Source organism: Oncorhynchus mykiss, chromosome 8, assembly GCF_057628025.1.
Source record: "Oncorhynchus mykiss isolate SJ-2025 chromosome 8, ASM5762802v1, whole genome shotgun sequence".
NCBI lineage: Eukaryota > Metazoa > Chordata > Actinopteri > Salmoniformes > Salmonidae > Oncorhynchus > Oncorhynchus mykiss.
Window position 1 is genome coordinate 35,395,579 of NC_143029.1, and position 23,769 is coordinate 35,419,347.

Consider the following 23,769-nt stretch of genomic DNA (forward strand, 5'->3'; position numbering starts at 1 on the left):
CTGTGCGCATCCTCTGCATTTATAGCTACCATTTGGAAGAGGGCGTAAAAGAGCCTGGCTGATTTTCTTTTGTGGCTGGCAGTTGGCATGAACCAATTTATCGCGTAAGTTGCGACCTTTCCTATACACAATAAGTGGTGGATTTTTAAATTCAGCCGGCAAAGCTGGGTCCAATGATAAAATATGCCAGTGTTTCTTGACCACACCTCCCACTTTTCGAGACTTTAAAGTATATGTGGTGAACATTACGGAGTGTTCTTTAGAGGGACTTTTTTTGTAGAAGTTCACCTCGTGTTTTTCCCAATGCCAAATGAAGAGCTTCACCCACACAATGTGGTGAATAGCCTCTTCCTAGAAACTTAGTGCGCATCTGCGCTGCTTTTTGCTTTTAGATGTGGAGTGGCATTTAGATGTGGAGTGGCATATATGGCGCAGTCTGAAAAACTGGCTTCTAGGAAGTCCTCTTTTTAATGGCTCAGGATGGAAGCTGTCCCCCTGCAATAGAGTATTTCTGTCTGTTTCTTTTCTATACAGAGTTGTAAACAGGGTTCCATTTGATTTCTCAATCCACATATCGAGGTAATGAACATGTTGAGTGTCACATTCAATAGTGAATTTGAGATTGGGGTCAATGTCATTGAGTGGTGCCATAAAATATGACCGCTCTTTTTCCGTTATGAAATGCATATTGCTATATTTGGTAGCACTTATTTGTTTTTCCTTCACCTCCAACCCCTTTCCATGCGTGGATGGATGTGGGTGGGGCTAGGTCTAAAAATATAAACACAACATGTAAAGTATTGGTCCTATGTTTCATGAGCTGAAATAAAATATCCTAGAAATGTTCCATACCTCAAATCTTATTTCTCTCAAATTTTGTGCAAAAGTTTGTTTACATCCCTGTTAATGAGCATTTCTCCTTTGCCAAGATAATCTACCCACCTGACAGGTGTGGCATATCAAGAAGCTGATTACACAGCATGGTCATTACACAGGTGCACATGCTGGGAATAATAAAAAGCCCCTCTAAAATGTGCAATTTTGTTACAGAACACAATGCCATAGATTTCTCAAGTTTTAATGGAGTGTGCAATTGGCATGCTGACTGCAGGCATGTCTACCAGAGAGGATACCAGAGAATTGAATGTTCATTTCTCCACCATAAGCCGCCTCCACTGACATTTTGGAGAATTTGGCAGCACTTCCAACCGGCATCACAACCATAACCAACCCAGGATCTCCACATCCGGCTTCTTCGCTTGCGGGATCGTCTGAGACCAGCCACCCGGACAGCTGATGAAACTGTGGGTTTCAACCAAATAATTTCTGTACAAACTGTCAGAAACCGTCTCAGGGAAGCTCATCTGCGTGCCACTCTACCTGACTGCAGATCGGTATAACCAACTTCGATGGCCCATGGCACACTGGAGAAGTGTGCTCTTCACGGATGAATCTGTACCGAAGGCAGATGGAAGAGAGCATGTATGGCGTCGTGTGGGCGAGTTGTACGCTGATGTCACCGTTGTCAACAGACTGCCCATTTTGCCGGTGGGATTATGGTATGGGCAGGCATAAGCTACAGTATGATAATGCGCAGCCCCATGATGCAAGGATCTGTACACAATTCTTGGAAGTTGAAAATGTCCCACTTCAGTGGCCTGCATACTCACCAGATATGTCACCAATTGAGCATGTTTGGGATGCTTTGAATCGATGTATATGACAGCGTGTTCCAGTTCCGGCCAATATCCAGCAACTTCGCACAGCCATTGAAGCGGAATGGGACAGCATCCCACAGGTCACAATCAACAGCCTGATCAACTCTATGCAAAGGAGATGTGTTGTGCTGCATGAGAAAAATGGTCATCACACCAGAAACTGACTGGTTTTTTGAACCACACCCGTACCTTTTGTAATGTATCTGTGACCAAAAGATGCATATCTGTATTCCCAGTCATGGGAAATCCATTGATTTAAGGGCCTAATGGGTTTATTTCAATTGACTGATTTCCTTATATGAACTGTAACTCAGTAAAATCTTTGAAATTGTTGCGTGTTGCATTAATCTTTTTGCTCAGTGTATTTTATGAGGTGGATGGAAAAAAAATGGACCATTTAGATATGAAGCAGAAATAATGGAAAGCATGTGATGTTTTCCATTTTGGCGTAAAATAAACCCACCACGGTACCAAGTCAACAATGCACCATTTAGCACAATGTAAACATCAATCAGAGAGAATACCAGTCTTTCTCGAGTATACCCTACTCCTGTTTCATTTCCATAGGCTTAGTAAACACAGCACAGCATGACATTTTCCCAGTACATGTTAGTAGTGCTAGCCTTCCAATACCAGGCATATCTAGGGGCCTAGCATGGTGAGACAGCCCTGTAAACCCATCGCTTCCTGGGCAAGAATAATGAAGTGTTCGGGCTTTCTGGCTGGGCTTAGCAGCACAGCTCCCCAAATGCGAGAGTTATGGATGGCACAAACAGCTCCCCACTGGACGGCAGGGTTATGGATAGCCCTAAATAAGCCTGCCAGCAGGCAACCCCAGCAGCCAGCCTGCACCGTGTCCATTGATAGGACGATCAGTTAGCTCCATGGTCACAGCAGCCAATCACCCAAGAGTTTGTTGGCTGGCGACTCCCAATCCTACAACGGTTGCCAAATAGCAACTCCATTCTCAGCAAGCTCTTCCTGGCTCCTGACTGGCGCTTGCCAACCATAAAGGAAGCTTCTGGCTTGCTATATCCAATCATCCAAGGGCTCAACAAGATATCACAGTCTCACGTAATTTCTTGACGTCCTTGGAACACCACGTCTGTTTTTGACTAATAAACTGACTTCATCTCCAGACGTCCTGTATTTAGGTACACAGCTCCAGCATGAGTTCCAGACAATTTAGGCTCACAAAACAACTCTAAGGTGAAGTTCAGGCATTCATTCCAATTGGTTAACAGTTCATGCATTAATTCCGAATGGTTAAGTTAAGGATACGTTTTGGGATATGGCTAAAACGAAAAACAACTCCACTGGTCTTGCTACCTATTTGTGGAAGGATGGCACGGTGGTCTAACCAGTGACTGACTGCAGGTTCATTGACTGCAGGTTCAATCCCAGCTCCAGGCACTTGTTTTGAGTTGTATTTTTTTTCAGTGGACGGTTTTGACTGCGTCTCCCGACGTCCTGGGGACCTGCAAAAACATCACATTTCAACTTGGATCTGGAGTGATCTCTCTGCAGGGCTGGTTGGAACTAGCCTATCGTAAGAGAGCTGCTGCCTGATTCCAGACAATCTGGGCTTTATCCTCCCCTACAGATGCCCGATTAGGGTTGTTTAGGGAAATCAAGTGGGCTCAACAGGGCTGTCATGCCAATGTGGCACCACATACATAGAGACTGGAGAACAGGATAGAGGGGAAAAACCCACTGAGGCTTAGTCAACTGGAACAATGCTATATTGTTTGTGTGTGTTTGTGTGCTTGTGTCCCTTTGTGTGTAATTTCTAGTTTATAGATGTGTCAGTAGGCTCTGTACAGCCATATACCTCAGTAAAACAAGTATTCTTAATAATCACTACCATGAGATGCTAGACACTGTTAAGTCGTAAGGCCTTAACAGCAATATATATGTACCACCCTGGACCCTTCACGTTTATTCATCTTATAACGGATGTAAACATGTATTGATGTAAGGAAGTGTGTGTAATCTGATTATAAAGATACAGTATACAATGTTTACAATGTCTTTATAGTATACCATTGCATGGCCTCATAACACATAAAATAGAACTTTGTTTTGTGATTGTTTGGTGATAGTGACTGTCGTCATGTCATACAATTTGGCATTTTGGTTCTGCACAATAATCCATCTGTAAATAGTGATATTCACTCAGTGTATACATACATTTGGAATGATTGTTTGGCATGATTGTGTATATTTGTGTGTGTGTGTGTGTGTCTGTGCACACATGCACGTATGTAGCATCGCCATCAAACAAGTAAACACTGCAGGGTTCCACACACCAGTGTCCCCTCTACACGACTACTTCAGCCAATCAATATGTATCCACTAGAGCATTCAGCAGCATGCCAATAGCACAAAGAATTCCCCCAAATTCAGCTGCAATCGGTTAGAAAGAAACAGTAGATGAATGTGGAATGATTTTTGGATAGGTATGGCTGTTGAAGACTTGTCAATACATCGACATTAGGCTTCTCTGTGGAGCTAGAAGTTTCAGCAACTCACAGGAGTAATCCTGTCAGTAGTGCTGTAGTAGCAAGGCTGGCAGTCCACATGAGAATATCATCACATTCTTTATAGCAATATGTAGCAGTTTCAGCACTTCTGGTCCAGCACCATGGACAGCAGCACTGACAGGGCACAGCTTCTCAGTGCTTATGTGGAACTACTGTGGCTGCCTGTTTTATACTTTGAAAGACTGAGCAGAGCTTGAGTTCACTTCATTCCTGTGCAGGACGAGCAGAGCTTGCACTTTGGGGAGTATTCCATTGGCTCCATACAGACAAGATAAATCAAGTGTACATCAAGTATGTGAAGGTTCTTGATATACATACAGATATGTATTCAATCCAAGTCTGCTTCCACAGCATGTCTCTCACAGTCCGTCTTTCTAGATGATCTATGCTGATGAAATGTTGATGTAAGGCTGATGTAATGCTGTTGTAAGTGTCATTTACAACAACAGTTTCGGGACAGGAGCGCATGTGAGTGCATTAACGGGTGTGATCAATGGCTGCTGGCTACTCATGCTGAGGAACAGTGATCAACTCAAGTCTGGTCAGGTTTACTTGATGACAGTGATGTAATAGTGTATGCATGTGCTGAACAGTCAACCCAATGTTGTGTCATCCATATGAGTCAGTGCCTTTCTGCTGTTGCTGTCACGTTCTGACCTTTATTTCCTTTGTTTTGTCTTTATTTAGTATGGTCAGGGCGGGAGTTGGGGTGGGCAGTCTGTGTGTTTTTCTATGTTGGGGTTTTGAGTTCAGCCTAGTATGGTTCTCAATCAGAGGCAGGTGTCGTTAGTTGTCTGATTGAGAATCATACTTAGGTAGCCTGGGTTTCACTTTTGAGTTGTGGGTGTTTGTTTTCCGTGTGTGTGTTTGTTGCCACACGGTACTGTTTCGGGTTTCGTTCGTTTCACGTTTATTGTTTTGTAGTGTTCAGTTTATGTCTTTAAATAAACGTTATGTACACTTACCAAGCTGCGCATTGGTCCTCCGATCCTTCTCGCTTCTCCTCCTCAGAAGAGGAGGAGGAATGCCGTTACAGTTACTGGTAGTGTTTGCACACATTTAAGCAGATTTCAATAGTGCCGGGTGTACAAAATGGCGGATACAAAATGGGATTACCTGTGCACTGTTAGATGATCCCCGAGTTTTAATGTAACAGTGTTTCAACCATCGGTGGATCATCTGTGTTTTTTCCCCCTTATTATCCATTCGTGTTGTTCACCTAAAGTGAGACTACATAAGGTTTTGTTTTAGAATATATCCAAAAGGGCCTCCCGGGTGGCGCAGTTGTCTAGGGCACTGAGACTCTGGATTCGCGCCCAGAGGGATATCCTTGTCTCATCGCACACCAGCGACACCTGTGGCGGGCAGTGCACGCTAACCAGGGTCGCCAGGTGCACGGTGTTTCCTCTGACATATTGGTGCGGCTGGCTTCCGGGTTGGAGGCGCACTGTGTTAAGAAGCAGTCCGGCTTGGTTGGGTTGTGTTTCGGAGGACGCATGGCTTTCGACCTTCGTCTCTCCCTAGCTTGTATGGGAGTTGTAGCGATGAGACAAGATAGTAATTACTAACAATTGGATACCACGAAATTGGGGAGAAAAAGGGGGTAAAATAAAACAAATAAAAAATATAATCCAAGCCTGAATCATAAGGATGTTATTGTTGTACTCTTTTATGATGTAATCTTTCTCCTGATATACCAACCTCCAGTTCTGACATCAGCTGACAGAAGCTTAGCTTCTACAGTGGTGATCATGGGTCCTGCGGCCTCCTGATAATGACTCTGGGTGGGATAACAGACACAAAGAGAAACTAGGCATTGTATACTGTTATTGTTCCCTTGTGCACTATTCTCTCTCTGTATTTATCTCACTCACACACTCACCAATCGCACTCTCTTTCTCTGTCTCTCTCTCTCTTGCTCACTCGCTCAAAAAACACGCACGCACGCACACACACACGCGCGCACTTCCACAAGCAAGCATTCATGCACACACGCTGAGAAGCCCAACAGGGCTATGAAACTAGCAGAACATGTTTAATGGTCTTAAGGGGTTGTTCTGAAGACATTAAGCCTAGCGTCAACGAGACCCAGCTGTTTGGGCTTTTTTCACATGCATTTGTTTGTCAAATGTAGAGTCTCTGTCCCTGCCAAGAACCCCCTCTGCCTCTCTCTGTGCCTTTCTGTCTCTGCCAGTCCAGGGCCATGGTGACAGGCATGCTTTAGCCAAATCACATTTAATCTCTCCATTGGCTGTCTGTGGATAAAGCTGTTCCGTCTCCCCTCTGTCGGCTAGGGACATGGAGGGCCGGGCTGTCTGTCCGGTGGGACCCTATTTTGCATCCTCCAATAAACACACAAGCTAGCATGGATGCACACACATACACACACACACACACACACACACATTCCCCACACACATTCCCCCTTCTCCCTCACTGCAGTGGAAGTTATTTAATTTATAGCACACAAACACTCCCCCAGGCTTTGGTGTCTGTGCATGTGTGCGTGTGTGCGTGTGTGTGTGTGCATCCGTGTATCCGTGTGTGTGTGCGTGTGTGTGTGAGTGAGGGAATTCTGACACTACAGCCAACCTGAGACACACCTTAGAGGTCTGCACACGGGACTTATTTTTTCATCTCTCTCTCTTTTCATACTGCACCCCCTGGCTTCTCTTGCTGGCTTCTTGTCAGTCTCCCACCTGCCACTGCGACAACTGGCCCCGAACCCAACCGCAGTCCTGAAATGTTATTGTAGTTGTATGTAACGTAGCTCGCTTTGCAGCCCCGGTCCCAGCAATATTGTCAACCTAGTCAAGATCAAAATGCGCCAAACAACACAACAGATTCTCATATGGCCCAATATGCTATCGGTATTCCTGGGCTATATCAGCCAATAGGGTGGACGTAGTTTGAAAGAGAGTGGAGTTGGGGCGAAATCCACCAGAGTGGACATTTACTTGACTTGAGCTACATTTTGCATAACTTTTAAGAGCGGGATGATAGGCCTACATGTGTTGTACATATTTTCAGTCAATGTCGGAGTCCGAACATAAATATTTCCAGTCAATGTCAGGTCTAAACTATTGAAATCATGTTTAAGAAGTTCAAGGTAACTGCACTGTGTTTCTCCTCCCCATATAGCCTAGTCTACAGGTTATTTGATTGAGACCACACATAGATGCACTTGATCTCACAGGCACAGCAAAAGAGGATGAAGGTAGGCTACTGAATGTAAATCAGCAGGAATTAGGCTATTAGAAAATAAAATATATAATGAATAGTCTTCAAAACAGAAAGACAACCGTTTCGAAATGATCTCGTATAACTTAGGAGCCAGACAATTTGCAGGCAGACCCAAATAAGTGTGTTATCACTATTTATTTCCAGTCAATCTCGGCGCCTAAACTAATACCCTGTCATATTTAGGAAGTGAATTCCCATGGAAAGACAACTGCGGGTGCTTCTCCACCCATGCATGTAACCTACATGCTATTTAATTGAGACAACACGTAAGCACATTTGATCTTGCAAGCCCAACACAAGAGTAGAGGTCGGCTACCGAGTAGAGGCAGGCTACTACTTGTCCTATGAAAGTTTGTGACTAGTGCGACAAAGAGGTGCTTTTCATACCATATTTAACACATACAAAACAGAAAGACAGCCGTTCGAAATAACAACAAAAATATATTTTCATCCCAAAGTTCACCCTGCTCCAGCCCGCATCATGAAAAATGCTGACCAAGCCACAGTGCTCTCTGCCGGGACCCGCAGGAGGGAATGCAGCTCTCTAACACACATCTTACCCTAAATACTACAACAGCTAGCCTAAATTTCACTGGTACACTGCATAGGTCACTGTACATGTATAGTTAGTCTACCCTACATATCGCAGAGCCCAGAAGATGGGTTAGGTCAGGTTCTGACATCACAGCATTGGAGAGAGATAGAGAGAGAGAGGCGCTCAATGTAGTGCTCTACATAAGTGTCAAGTGTGCTGTGTGTGCACATGGGAGCAGTGAGCAATTGATTGGTGCATATGTGCTTGCATCTGCGCTTGCGTCTGTGCACTTGTGTGTGTGCGTAAGCTTTTTATTTGTTCATGTGCTTCATATTTCTGCGTGTGCGGCTGTGTGCACGAACGGGCGCGCGCGTATGGCTGCTTTCACAGCATCTCTGAGGATCATTCATTACGGTTGTTTCTCCAGTTTCCTCCTCTGCTGCTCTGCGCTGGTCTCAGGACTGATAGCATGTTGTAGAGATACTGGCTTATTGGAGTAAATTGCATTAGCACCGTGTTGCCTTGCGCCCTAGGGTCTTATCCTAAGCCTCCTTTGTTTTAAGTGGCAGCCGTGTGTGAAGCTTTTCTCTCCCCAGCCAAGGCTTTCAATCCTCTTTCCCCCCCTCTGGAATGTACTGCTGGCGGATTTATCCCCAAATGGCAAGACCCACTGCAGGCTCTGTCCATGTGCATGACTAGTTAGCAATTGTTGTTGGCATCAGTCTCAGTGTTAATCAGTCTACGTAGCAGTTTGCGTGCTAAATGCTATTTAAGGGCGTTACGCTAACAAGCTGAGTAAAGGACAAACAGTGAACAGTCACAGTGGTGCAGTAAGAGGTGGGTGTGATTAGCGTCTTGGGTTAGCGCATGCAGATGCACTGTGTCTGGGAGTCCAAGTGCAGCCTATAGGAGGATTGTTGCGACTCACACATGCGCACAAACACATATAAACACACACATGCACATACATACACACACACACACATAATCGCTAGGCTTATTAGCGTGTTGTGAGACCAGAAAGATCTGGGGACGAATGTGGATCTCTGCTTCAGGGTGTGAGTCTACTGAGTGTTTTGGAACAGGACACCACACTGATACGGTGACTGTATGTTCCCATCTGATTTTACTTCAATTTTTCCTTTTACCCTAGTCTTGTTCACTGCTCACGACTAATGCTCAGCGACTAATGACGAGACTCCTTTAACCCAAACTGCATAGATTTGAGTTCAGTTTACCTTCCGCGGTCTAACCTAAACCATTTGAGGGAGAAACTAATGTGCAGACCTATGATCAGCCTCTAGGGGTCAAATTAATCCGACCCCATCATTCACGGCCCAGTCGGCCTAGCGTGCATCCCCGGGCTCACCTACCGTCTCACCTTTGCTGAGGTAGAGGAGACATGGCCTATTGACCTGATCTGGCCCCCACCCCTGCCTCTCTGCCCATGATCCCACTGTGCCTCTCTTCTCTCTCTCTCTCCCTCCCTCTCTCTCTTTACACAGGGGTGAACCGCAGGCAGCATCAGTCCTCATAAATATCAGCATGGTCGGCCCGAGCGTAAGGAATAGAGAGAAAAACATCACACACCTGTGTTGTAATTACATGGGGATGGACGCGCTGTAGAGTAGTGGAGTTACAACTGGGTGTGCAGGACCTACTGGAGAGAGAGGGATTGCATAGGTTATTTTTCCCAAAAACATTGTTACAAATTATCTATGTTATTTCTCTGGACAACTCACTAGAACAGTTTGAGAAATACGGTTATTTTACGCACAAGATTGATCACAAAACTTTTTTTCCCCATTTTATTTTTTTTGTCATTGCTGTGCGGCTAGATTGTTGGGTTTAGAGGTTTGTTTGTAGATGTTTTGATGTTTAATGAGGGGACAGACTACCTGCAATGCTATCAAATAAAGATGAATAGGCATGTTGAGTTTTGACGGGATACATGATACCTGCAGATGCTGTTCAATTGAACCGTAATCCTAAAAAAAAAAAGCTAAACCCGTGACTGTGGAAAATCAGGCCCCAGACCCCACAGATATTGGATTGTGTGTATCATAACAAGGTCATCACGGGGCCAAGCTGGGTGATCATTTTATCAAACAGACAGAAATCAATGAGGGGAAGTGTGTGTGTTTGTGTGTGCCTCCTCAGTGCCACTTCCTTGACTCTGTTAAAACTGATAACCTGTCCCTCGGAGTCCATCCAGATAGCATCTAGATCGATTCAGATTTCTCCACGTTTGGAAAGTCGAAGAAAGAGAAGGAGCATGGGAAACATATACACCAACATAAAAGGCGTAGGGAAAGTGCATAGAATGAAAAAAAAATTGTTTCTTCACTAATTTCTTCACACAGTTTCTTTTCCATCTCCAATGCAAATTGTGTGAGTTCATTTGTTTGACTCTGCTTGTATTTATTAGGATGCACTAAATGTTCTGTTTGTCCTCTACAGCACCCCCTACGGTCCGCATCGTGCATTCGGGCCACGCGTGTAACGTGGAGGAAGAACGTCACACAGAGAGGGTGTACACCATCCGGGAGGGAGAGACCCTGGAACTCACCTGTCTGGTCACAGGACACCCACGGCCACAGGTCAGTCCACCGGCCAATCACTCTGTACAGCCAATCAGGACACTAATTTATCACTGCACCCACCACTCTCTTTCTGAACTATGAGAATTTCAGAAGATATCCAGTCCAGTTTAGATGCTCTTAGACTCAGTCGGTGCCATTTAAGATTAGGGAGGAACATTTGTTTTATTTATATGAGCATATCATTATTTCTGTTACAGCATATTGGATGACTGTCATTCATATTCCATTCAACCAGCTCAATGTAACATTGATAGGTTTAGGCTACTACATGATACTTAAATTGGAACGGGACCGATTCCCAGCAGATGTTGAGTTCCACATATTTATTTCAAAAGTGAAACTTAAAGCAAAAACAATAAATCAGTAAACGAACAACAAAACGTGACTATGTGGTGCAATGATAAACAGCTGCCTCTAATTGGGAACCACATTAGCACCAACATAGAAATAGATATACTAGATATACCCTGACCCACTACACCATAGAGAACCACCGGACTGGGGAGGCACACCGGAGGCCTGGTGCATGGAGCCAGCACAGGTGGCACCGGACTGGAGACACGCACTTCAGGGAGGATGCGAGGAGCAGGCATAGGACGTACCGGACTGGGGAGATGCACTGGAGGCCTAGTGCGTGGAGCTGGCACAGGTGGTACCGGACTGGGGAGACGCACTGGAGGCCTAGTGCGTGGAGCCGGTACAGGTGGCACCGAACTGGTGACACGCACTTCAGGGCGAGTACAGAAAGCAGGCACAGGACGGACCGGGCTGGGGACACGCACTACAGGGAGAGTGAGAGGAGGAGACACAGGACGTACCGGACTGGGGAGGCGCACTGGAGACCAGAAGGGTGGAGCCAGCCCACGTTGCACCAGACTGCTAACCGGATCCCCTGGTCGGATGTTGAGCAGAACACACTTGCACAACATCTCTCTCTCTCCTAACTTCCCCAATGCCTCCCTGACCGTCTCTTGCACTTCAGGGCGGGTTGCAGGAAGCAGGCACAGGACGTCCCGGGCTGGGGACACGCACTTCAGGGAGAGTGCGAGGAGGAGACACAGGACGTACCGGACTGGGGAGGCGCACTGGAGGCCAGATGCGTGTAGCTGGCCCAGGTTTCATCGGACTGATAACACGCTCCTCCAAACGCCTGTGTTGCCGCATACTCCTAGACAACTCCATTCTCCGGTATCCCTCCTCACACTGTTCCATCGACTCCCAGGCGGGCTCTGGTACTCTCCTTGGGTCGACCTACCACCTCTCTATCTCCTCCCAGATGTTCTCTGGCTCTTCCCTCTGCTCAGCTGCCAGCTCCATGTGCCTACCCCCCAAAACTCTTTGGGTTTCTGTGGCGCGGTCCCCGGCATCGTCACCGTCCTTCTTGCATCCTCTGCGACTCCTGCCAAGGAAGGGTCTCATGTCCTTCCATGATTTCTTCCCTGGTCCAACTTATTTTTCCCATCGTTGCACGCTGCTTGGTCCTTGGTTGGTGGGATATTCTGTCACGGTTGTCATTAAGAACAGCGCAGCGGATGTTGAGTTCCACATATTTATTTTAAATGTGAAACTTAAAGCAAAAACAATAAATCAATAAACTAACAATGAAGCGTGACTACGCGGTGCACAAACACAAAACACAATCAATATCCCACCAAACACAGGTGGGGAAATAGCTACCTAAATATGATCCCCAATCAGAAGCAACGATAAACAGCTGCCTCTAATTGGGAACCACATTAGCACCAACATAGAAATAGATATACTAGATCACCCCCTAGTCACGCCCTGACCTACTACACCATAGAGAACCAAGGGCTCTCTATGGTCAGGGCGTGACACAAATTTGCCTTATACGCATCATGAGGTTAGAGTAATCAAGGTGACAGAAAATGTCACATTCAATACCGCCTTGCACACTCTTGCCTGCATCTAGCTGATCTGAAGTGTAATCATTAGTCCAAACACCCACCACTCTCTAAAACAAGAGTTTCTATTGGACAAATTGAGGTAGGTCCAATAGAAGTGTTTTGCAACAGAATCGGCAGAATGAATATACCCCTGATCACCCGCACACACAGTGCACTTTCATAGCAGCCACACACAACATCATCACTTTGCTCGTTGTATGACGCCGCCTTGCATCTATGCTCTCTCTTCTTCTCACCTTGTCCCTTCACTTGTGGACTTCAGTGCACAACACAACAGCTGTCTGTGACAAGGTGCAAAAACCTCTTCAAGCCAAACCTTCATACCATAACCGCTAACATTAAACAGTCTACGTCATTGTCACCATATTAACATTCTAGAAAACAAACTAGAACTAACGCGTTAGTAAACCCACAATTCAATGAATGTGTACAATCATGCAGTGTGCAATGCAAGCAGTTTATCAGTTACACCGGCGGGCCCTGGTGGCAATATATTAATTAAACCAAAAGCTTACCTTGACTTGGAAGAGTTGCAGTGTTGGGTAGCCTTAGCCAGCTAGCTAACATAAATAGTATTCCTCTCTATTTGAGTCAAGTTGTTGAGTAGGCTAAATTAGCCACATTAGCTAAGTAAATGAAAGGTAAAACTAAGAAGAAGAAAAAGCTACTTCTCTCTATCTATCTTTCTTTCTCTCTCTCTCTCTCCCTCTGCTGCTTCTTCCTACTTTTTGAAGAAATTAATTTGTTCAAAACTGTTCAACTATTGTCTTTCTCTCTCTTTGAGTCAACTACTCACCACACTTTATGCACAGCAGTGCTAGCTAGCTGTAGCTTACGCTTTCAGTATTAGATTCATTCTCTGATCCTTTGATTGGATGGACCACATATCAGTTCATACAACAAGAGCTCTGATAGGTTGAAGTCCTCATAATTACTCTGTAAGTCTATAGAAGGGGGTGAGAACCATGAGTTTTATTTAAAAAATGATAACTTTTTCACAATAGCAATTTTTGGAAATTCACTGCGTAGAATGGTCCTCCCCTTCCTCCTCTAAAGAGCATCCACTGGTATCAGCACCACAGAGCTCTCACTCCACATGTCTCCCCACTAAACCGGCTTATAAAATTAATCCGTCAATTATTGTTGCTCCGTATTGTACTGTGCACCTGCAAATTCCTAATTAAAAGCTGGCAGATCTAATGAGAAGTGTGAAGACAAAACAGCCGCCGCGTCTGCCAACTCAACATTGCAACGCAAGTAAGTGAATAAATAACTAAACACAGGAAACAACACTGCTGTGTGATATGAATGCAGAGTAAAGAGGGTTGAGCGAGCAGAATGGGTCCTCAGCATCCTAACAAGGAGCTTTTTATTTATGCTCTCTGTGATTCCAACCAATTAAAGTGTTGAGCTCTTGACATCGTCAATCACATGCTTATTCTCACCTGTGAAGAGACACCAAGGGCTCGTTCAGATGAGTGCCACGTTACGGAGCGTTCAGATAGTAAGATGGAGGTATGTAGAACAGACACGATTCTCTGCCATGTAAAACATGAATCATGCAAGCTCCGCAATGATGACGCGATCAATTCAGACACAAACAAATAAATAAATACTACATGTCCATCAATTAAGAAGTACTTCGTGTCCAGCACTGTATTAATTTGCTTGGTTAGACAAATTCAATGTGTATCTGGGGATGGGATTGACTGCCATTTACATTCATTCATATTTAGTTCCCTTTTGATCGATACATTTACAATTATTTTGTACACGTCCTGTTGATGCAGATGCAAAGAAGGCTATGGATTTTTAGATTCCCTTTGAAAAGGTGAAGGACACTTACATTAGTGAGACACTCGACAGGCGATTCATCTTCTGCTCTCATCCGTGGCGACAACTTGTTCTTTCCACCGTCTTGACTTCCATACTCGTAATTAATTTTTTTGGGGGGGGAAAAAGTGAGAGAGAGAGAGAGAGAGAGAGGGAGAGAGAGAGATTACAACAGAGGAGAGAGAAAGATAAAGAGAGAGAGAGAGAGAGATCAAAGGGCTACATGGCAGTAGCGGGAGAGGCAGGATTTCCTTTGAAAGTGAGTCATTATGAGCCCCAGTCAGATCCCATGGCATGGGAGGAACAGGGCTGTCATTCTGGGCTTAGGGATGGAGCAGCCTGGGTCTCTGGTGGTTCTGGTGTGAGTGAAGGGGGTTGTCGGGACTCATGCTACAAAGTAGATGGGAAGAATAGGGGGTTATTTGGGGGTAGTCTGTACTAGTGTACGAGTCCCGAGGCTGTTGGTAAAACATAAGGGATGTCAGTCCTCATCAAGGATAATTGTAAGTGAATAATAACAATTCATCTTTCCATTAGAATGAAAAATGTATCTTCTGAACGTGTATCATAATCTTAGCCCCGGGGTGGCTTTGTTTTTCCCCTCCTTCTTCTTCTCTTCCTCCTTAAAGTTCTGTAATTTCTACTTCCGCATGCTAATTTGACTTAACTTGTTCCTCCTCCAAGAGAGGAGCAGACCCGTAGCCCTGAGTACACCACTACTCTAACCTAAGCTGTATGTTGTTTTTAGACAAGAAAAGAAAAGAAAGATACAGTTTTGATTAGGAGGAACCTTCCTCCTGTATTTTTTAATTGCTTGGGTTGGTGTCACGGCTGTCGCAAGGAGAGGACCAAGGTGCAGCGTGGTGAGCGTACATTTTCCTTTTATTGAATAAAAATGACGCCAAACAAAACAATAAAAGCAACAAAACAAACCGTGAAGCTCAAAGGCCCTAAACAAAGTCAACTTCCCACAAAACCAGGTGGGAAAAAGGGCTACCTAAGTATGGTTCCCAATCAGAGACAACGATAGACCGCTGTCCCTGATTGAGAACCATACCCGGCCAAAACATAGAAATAGAAAATCATAGAAAAACAAAACATAGAATGCCCACCCCAAATCACACCCTGACCAAACCATAAAAAGGATCTCTAAGGTCAGGGCGTGACAGTTGGCTTGAAAGCAAATCTGAAAGGAAAGTGGACAATAAAGTGTTCTTCTAATCTTACTGAAGTTAGCAGTGTTATGAAAAACAACTTATAGTTAACTCACATACTCCCTATAAGGGTGCACACCGTGTCATAACATGTTATGACGCTAGGTGTCAAATAAAGTGTTACCAAATAAAAGTCTATGTGGAATTGAACCCACAACTACCACTATCCACCAAGCCACTGATCCCTATGGACCTCACTTGACATTGAAGTCTAATCGTCGTTGCGACATTGTGCCATTGAAGGTCATGTCTATAAAGTCATGTCACAATTCCTGCACTACTTTATTATAAGCATACCTGCAAAGATGACATGTCCTCATTACCAGACAGACCTTGTGTTTCTCCATCAGTAAGAACTACCAGTTCCCTGAGTAATACCTTTACTCAGACTGAGACTTGTGCGGGCCAGTATCACACAAAGCGAATGGCCAACTGCGTACTAAACTGGGCCGTCGTTGACAATTTTCACCAGCGATGAATTATTTTAATGTCTGTCAAGAAGCAACTCTCTCTAAATTACCCACAAACCCCTCAGGCCCTCCCACTGATGGAGGCTTTGGCTCTAGTCCAACCAGGTGGAAGCTTTCTCTCAGCATGGCGCTCTCTGTCCCATGCCACTCAGACACACACACAGAAACACAAACAGCTAACCTCACGACATTGACACACCTCAGCCTCCTATTATGGGATGCCTGTCAAGTTTAGACCTGTTGGCAGGCAGGAGCATCGCTAGGGCAGGTTCCCATGGAGAGGTCAAAAGGTCATTGGAAGGACTTGTGAGTCAGGGCTGTAAGGAGGAAAGAGATAGCAATATGCGGTGTGAAGCTGGAGGTGTTGTTTCAAATCTCAGGGGAGGCCAGGTACACTGACTGACTGTCTCTCTCACCCTCTTCCTCTCTTTCTCTCTCTCTATCTCTCTGTCTCTCTGTTTCTTTCACCCTTTTCCTCTGTCGCTCTTTCTCTCTCACCCGCTTCCCCTTTCTCTCTCGCTCACTCGCTCACTCTCTCTTTCTCTCTCTCTCTCTCTCTCTCTCTCTCTCTCTCTCTCTCGCTCTCTCTCGCTCGCTCGCTCTCTCTCGCTCTCTCTCGCTCTCTCTCGGTTTCTTTCACCCTTTTCCTCACTCACTCACTCACTCACTCACTCACTCACTCACTCACTCACTCACTCACTCACTCACTCACTGCCAACCTGTCTAGGGTTTTGATGTACTTTGTAGGCAAACTATGATGCATCATTCCAATAGTCTTCCTTCCCCACTGTTGAAGGCTACTGTAGATACTGTTTGGATATAGGACTATTACTTTAACCGTAATGTACATTAGCTCTTCAACAGGAATGGCCTTCTGAGGTATGAATGACATGGGAACAGACTGCCAGATACAAGGGATGTTAGATTAATGTGCCAGACAGCATGTTGGCTTTTATTGTAAACAGGGCTCTGGTCAACATTACTGCACTATGTAGGGAATAGTGTGCCATTTGGGACATAATCATGCACTTTACTGGCTATCACACATACAAAAGCATTCATTCTTACAGCCACTGTGAGATTAATTTCCATTATAAAGCCATCTCTCTCTCTCCCCTGTCATATCCACTGAAAAGGGCTCTGGCCTGCCTCCACTCTGTACACACACACACTGTGTTAGAGGATACAGCCAGACTATATGCCAGCTAAACTGCTGAGCAAACACTCAAGCATGCAGGCACACACATATACGCACACACACACACACACACACACACACACACACAAACAACCCCCCCCCCCCCCCCCCCGCCTCATTTCTGCTTCAATTGTCGGCTGGGTCGAGTTCAGACAGGTGGGTGAGAGGGTCAGGGGGTATAAATTAGCCCGGATAGAGTCATGAGTGTCTAGCAGGCTATAGCATCAGTGCTCGGGGGCCAACGGCGATGGAAGAATATAGCTACTGTAGAGATACTGTAGTTTTGGCCCTGGAGTGGGGAGTGTGGCTATAGCTGCCCCATATTATTCTGGGATACTGTAGAGTAGTGTATACTCATGGAAGGATATAGCTACTGTAGAGATAGTGTAGTTTATCCAGGGGTGAGTTGTGGCCTGGAGTGCAGTGTGTTCCTAGCCACCCCCATTTAGGTTTATTTGAGTCCTATGAATCCCAGTGTGAGTCATCAATAACCACAGGCTTTACAGAGAATTCTTCATTTAGGGAGACCTAAAATTGCAACATTTTACTATGCAACTGTATTGCATACTGTTACGACTACTGCAGTACTCTGGAACTTTCGGTATAGTCTTTGGTATTTGTGATTCAGGCATTTCACCCTTCGTGAAATGTCATTATTTGGATGGTTGGATAGTTGGATCTTTGTCTCTCATTGTTTATGATACCTGTTGATTTTTCATCTGTACATTTGGTGTTTATTTTTTAATAATGCAGATAGATTGTAGTGTCCATAAATGCAATTGTCTGCATCATTTCCAATCCCCCATATTTATTTTAAAAATAGATTTAGATAAAATAGATTTCCCCCAGACCTTTGAGTCTTAGTTGAAATGAACAGTATTCCCCACAGATGTAGGATCTTCATTTGAGCCAGTTTGCAACTCCAGAAAAATAATCCTGCAGCAACAGAAAATGTGAATTATTCTGTGATTTCTAATTAATGGACATTTTTGTAGGGGTTGATTTTAAAAAAATGAAGTGGAAATTACAAACTTCAGAGGCCTTTTTAAACCTCAAATACACTACAAGTTTAACATTTCCTGCAACACAGGAAAGTTCTCATGCAAAAGGGTGATCAAATTAAGATCCTATATCTGTATGTGCAAAAGAATATCGGGTGCCATGGAGTCCCACTGTTTATCTCGTCAGTCTGTGATATGTAGCCGTAGCTGATTTTCTCTGGTCATTCTATTTTCATACTTGGCCACACTTGGCTGCACAGAGTCCTTATCTGACCTCCTCCCTCGTACCCTCTACAGAACTAAAAGATGGTAAGCAATTAGAAAACAGTCAGAAGTTAGGACAGAGAGCATGGGCGGACACAGCGTGGCTGTGTTGACCATCACCGCTGGGAGTTACTGTTGGATTCAGATACAAGCAAGAATAGCAACTTTACATAAAAGCAAACGTTGATCTCTGTATCAGAATGCCAAAGACAAGACTGACTGACTTACAGGGAGAATAGCATTATCATTGTAATGACTTTCTCTCAATTCTTCTTCCCTGCTTATAAACAAAAAAAAAAGTAATGTTTTCTAATGCTCTTTATCGTGGATATGTAAAGATTGAACTCCTGACCTCCCCGTCTAAGACAATTATACATTGATAATTGTTTTGTAACGGATGTTGTCGGGAGAAAGAGAGGAGGACCAAAGCGCAGCGTGGTAAGGGTTCATGAGGATTTTAATAAAAGAAAGCACTGAACACTGAATCAAAACAAAAAACGATGACCTGTATTTACAAAACCGAAACAATACCGTGTGGCTCAAACACTCACACAGAAACAAACACGTACAAACCAAAAGTGAAACCCAGGCTATCTAAGTATGATTCTCAATCAAGGACAACAATTGACAGCTGCCTCTGATTGAGAACCATACTAGGCCGAACTCAAAAACCAACATAGAAAAACAAACAGACTGCCCACCCCAACTCACGCCCTGACCATACTAAAACACAGACAAAAACAAAGGAACTAAGGTCAGAACGTGACATGTATATACATTGTTAATTGTATAATTGTACATTATTTGAGAGAACTACGTGGGTATAAGCAAAAATGTAAACTCATCTTATCCTCTCAGATCTCCAGTGTCTGTCTTAGGGCAAGAAAGAGTGTCAAACCGTACTTCCAGGCATACTCTAATTCTTGCAGAATTACAGACCCTTTACTCAATGCTTTGCTGAAGCACCTTTGACAGCGATAACAGTATTGAGTCTTCTTGGGTATGACGCTACACACCGGTATTTGCGGAGTTTCTCCTATTCTTCTCTGCAGATCCTTTCAAGGTCTATCGGGTTGGATGGGGTGCGTTGCAGCACAGCTATTTTCAGGTCTCTCCAGAGATGTTCATTCGGCTTCAAGTCTGGGCTCTGGCTGGGCCGCTCAAGGACATTCAGAGACTTGCCTTGAAGCAACTCCTACATTGTCTTGGCTGTGTGCTTAGGGCTGTTGTCGTGTTGGCCAAATAGTTCAATCTTGGTTTCATCGGACCAGAGAATCTTGTTTCTCATTTTTTAAATACATTTTAGAATAAGGCTGTAAACTAACAAAAATGTGGAAAAAGTCAATGGGTCTGAATACTTTCCGAAGGCTCCGTGCATAGCACCCACCCAGATACACAATTTCTAGCACCCAGACGAAGAAAGTAAGGCAAAGACATGAGAGAGAAATGGCCGTGGGGCTCCAGGAAAAACTTCCAAAGCCTCCCAGTCGGTCAGATAATGTGGTCTACCACCATGTGAAACAAACAGTAGCACTTTCCCTTTGAAAACCACAGAGTCTATTTGAATATCCACTTCTTAGTGTCACTCGAACAATACACTTATTGATATTGGCGCAGTGCTGGAACTCAAAAGCTCTTTACACAAATGGCAAAGGAGGGGAAATGAATAGGAGGATATAAGCTGGTAGAATATTGAATTCAGCTGAGGTCTTCATAAGCTATCTCTCTGTCTCCCTCCCTCTCTCCCTCTCTCTCCCTCTCCCTCTATTCCTCTCCCTCTATCTCTCTCTCTCTCTCCCCCTCTCTCTCTGTCTTTGTGTTTGCATGATGGGAGATCTGGAGAAGAAGTGGAGGAGAGGAAAGAAGACTTTGGCTCTATCTAATTTATGCTCATAACTTATTTAACTCCTGAGGAGGAGAGGTTGTTTTTATTAATTCACTCTTTCCTTAACTGGCATAATAGGGAACAGATGTACTCAGTGTTTAGTGGCGTAGGCTTGCTGGGCTTCACCATCGATCGCTTGCTGAGTTGAAAGGTTTTTTGGTTCAGTGCTTCTGTATCTACTTGTCACATTTTTTTCTTCTTCCATAAAGCACTTTAGTTTTGACGTTAATATAACCTCTTTATGTCAGTATGAAGGTCTTGTACACAGAAGAGGTCGTCCCTGTGTGTGTGTGTGTGTGTGTGTGTGTGTGTGGTTGTGGTTGTGTGTGGTTGTGTGTGTGCGCTTCAGGTCAGATCTGTGCGTTATAGTTCAGTTTTAATGCAACGTAGAGACTCTGGCTAGTTTGTGTGACGTACAGAGACTCTGGCTAGTTTGTGTGACGTACACAGACTCTGGCTAGTTTGTGTGACGTACAGAAACCGGGGCTAGTTGGTTGGTTCCTCGCCCTCTATGAACAACTGGACTCTTGTCAGGCTAATAATAAACTCCATGGCTCCATCTGAAGACTCTTCTCTCTGTCTCTGCTTCTGGCCCCTGGCTTGGACAAGAGCCTCCGGAGTAAGATGGAATCGTAGGGTTTGAACCTCCTCTGATGTGACACACACACACACACACACACAAAAGGGGGGTGAGAGTGATACAATATGTTGCCTTGCCTTCCCTCTCTCTCTCTCTCTCTCTCTCTCTCTGTCGCTCTCTTTCTCTCTCTCTCTCTCTCTCTCACACTCCCTCTCTTTCTGTCTTTGCATAATGGGAGATCTGGAGAAGAAGTGGAGGAGTGGAATCAAGAAAGGATGGAAGAAAGAAAGATGCAAAGTTTCTCTCTGAATTATCTAATTTATGCTCATAACTTATTTCACTTCTGAGGAGGAGAGATTTTTTTAAACTCATGCTGTCCTTAGCTGGTATAACAGGGAAGAAATGTACTCAGTATTTAGTGACAGGCTTGCTGGGCTTCACCATTGATAGCTTGCTGAGTTGAGAATTGTTTTTGGTTCAATACTTCTGTATCTACTTGTCTAATGTATGGGGGTTTGAACCCCCTCTGATGCAACACACACATACTCTAAGAAGAAACAGGGGAGTGATAATGATACAATATGCTGCAATGCTCTCTCTCTATCTCTCTCTACATATATATTGAGAATGTACCAGTCAAAAGTTTGGACACCTCCTCATTCAATGGTTTTTCTTTCTACATTGTAGAATAATAGTAAAGACATCAAAACTAGCCACCTGTTATCAAGGCAAAGGGTGGCTACTTTAAAGAATCTCAAATATAAAATATATCTTGATTTGATGAACATTTTTTTGGTTACTACATGATTACAATGTAGAAAGCAGTAAAAATAAAGATAATCTCTGGAATGAGTAGGTGTGTCCAAACTCTTGGCTGGTACTGTATACAGTGGGAAGAAAAAGTATGTGAACCCTTTGAAAATACCTGTATTTCTGCATAAATTAGTCATAAAATTTGATGTGTTCTTCATCTAGGCCACAACAATAGACAAACACAGTCTGCGTAAACTTATAACACACAACCAATTATATACGTGTTCATGTCTTTATTGACCACACCGTGTAAACATTCACAGTGCTGTATGTGAACCCTTGGATTTAATTACTCGTTGACCCTCCTTTGGCAGCAATAACCTCAACCAAACGATTTCTGTAGTTGCGGATCAGACCTGCACAACGGTCCGGAGGAATTTTGGACATTTCCTCTTTACAAAACTGTTTCAGTTCAGCAATAGTCTTGGGATGTCTGGTGTGAACTGCTCTCTTGAGGCCATGCCACAGCATCTCAATATGGTTGAGGTCAGGACTCTGACTGGGCCACTCCAGAAGGTGTATTTTCTTCTGTTGAAGCCATTTTGTTGTTGATTTACTTCTGTGTTTTGGGTCGTTGTCCTGTTGCATCACCCAACTTCTGTTGAGCTTCAATTGGCGGACATACAGTTGAAGTCGGAGGTTTACATACACTTAGGTTGGAGTCATTAAAACTTGTTTTTCAACCACTCCACAAATTTCTTGTGAAAAAACTATAATTTTGCGCAGTCGGTTAGGACATCTACTTTGTGCATGAAACAAGTAATTTTCCCAGCATTGTTTACTGACAGATTATTTCACTTATAATTCACTGTATCACAATTCCTGTGGGTCTGAAGTTTACATACACTAAGTTGACTGTGCCTTTAAACAGCTTGGAACATTCCAGAAAATGATGTAATGGCTATAGAAGCTTCTGATAGGCTAATTGACATCATTGAGTCAATTGGAGGTGTACCTGTGGATGTATTTCAAGGCATACCTTCAAACTCATTGCCTCTTTGCTTGACATCATGGGAAAATAAAAATAAATCAGCCAAGACCTCAAAAACAAAATGTTAGACCTCCGCAAGACTGGTTCATCCTTGGGAGCAATTTCCAAATGCCTGAAGGTACCACGTTCATCTGTACAAACAATAGTACGGAAGTATAAACACCATGGGCGCAGCCGACATACCGCTCAGGAAGAAGACTCGTTCTGTCTCCTAGAGATGAACATACTTTGGTGCGAAAAGTACAAATCAATCTCAGAACAGCAGCAAAGGATCTTGTGAAGATGCTGGAGGAAACAGGTACAAAAGTATCTATAACCACAGTAAAAGGAGTCCTATATCGACATAACTTGAAAGGCCACTCAGCAAGGAAGAAGCCACTGCTCCAAAACTGCCATAAAAACGCCAGACTACAGTTTGCAACTGCACATGGAGAAATGTCCTCTGGTCTGATGAAAGAAAAATAGAACTGTTTAGCCATAATGACCATCGTTATGTTTTGAGGAAAAAGGGGGAGGCTTGCAAGCCGAAGAACACCATCCCAACCGTGAAGCACAGAGGTGGCAGCATCATGTTGTGGGTGTGCTTTGCTGCAGGAGGGACTGGTGCACTTCACAAAATATACAGCATCATGAGGCAGGAACATTGTGTGGATACATTGGAGCAACATCTCAAGACATCAGTCAGAACGTTAAAGCTTGGTCGCAAATGGGTCTTCCAAATGGACAATGACCCCAAGCATACTTCCAAAGTTGTGTCAAAATGGCTTAAGGACAACAAAGCCAAGGTATTTGGGTGGCCATCACAAAGCCCTGACCTCAATCCCATAGAGAATTTGTGGGCAGAACTGAAAAAGCTTGTGCGAGCAATGAGGGCTTACAACCCTGACTCAGTTACACCAGCTCTGTCAGGAGGAATGGGCCAAAAATTCACCCGACTTATTGTGGGAAGC

At 44.2% G+C, this 23,769-nt stretch overlaps 1 protein-coding gene across 1 annotated transcript in view; it reads left to right on the forward strand.

The window, feature by feature from the left end:
• The window catches only part of LOC110529233 (MAM domain-containing glycosylphosphatidylinositol anchor protein 2), a 355,390-nt gene that overhangs the window by 101,079 nt on the left and 230,542 nt on the right, over positions 1–23,769 (forward strand). The window contains exon 2 of the mRNA XM_036985374.2: positions 10,500–10,639. Coding sequence (XP_036841269.2) covers positions 10,500–10,639 — 140 coding nt within the window. The remainder of the gene's footprint in view (positions 1–10,499; positions 10,640–23,769) is intronic.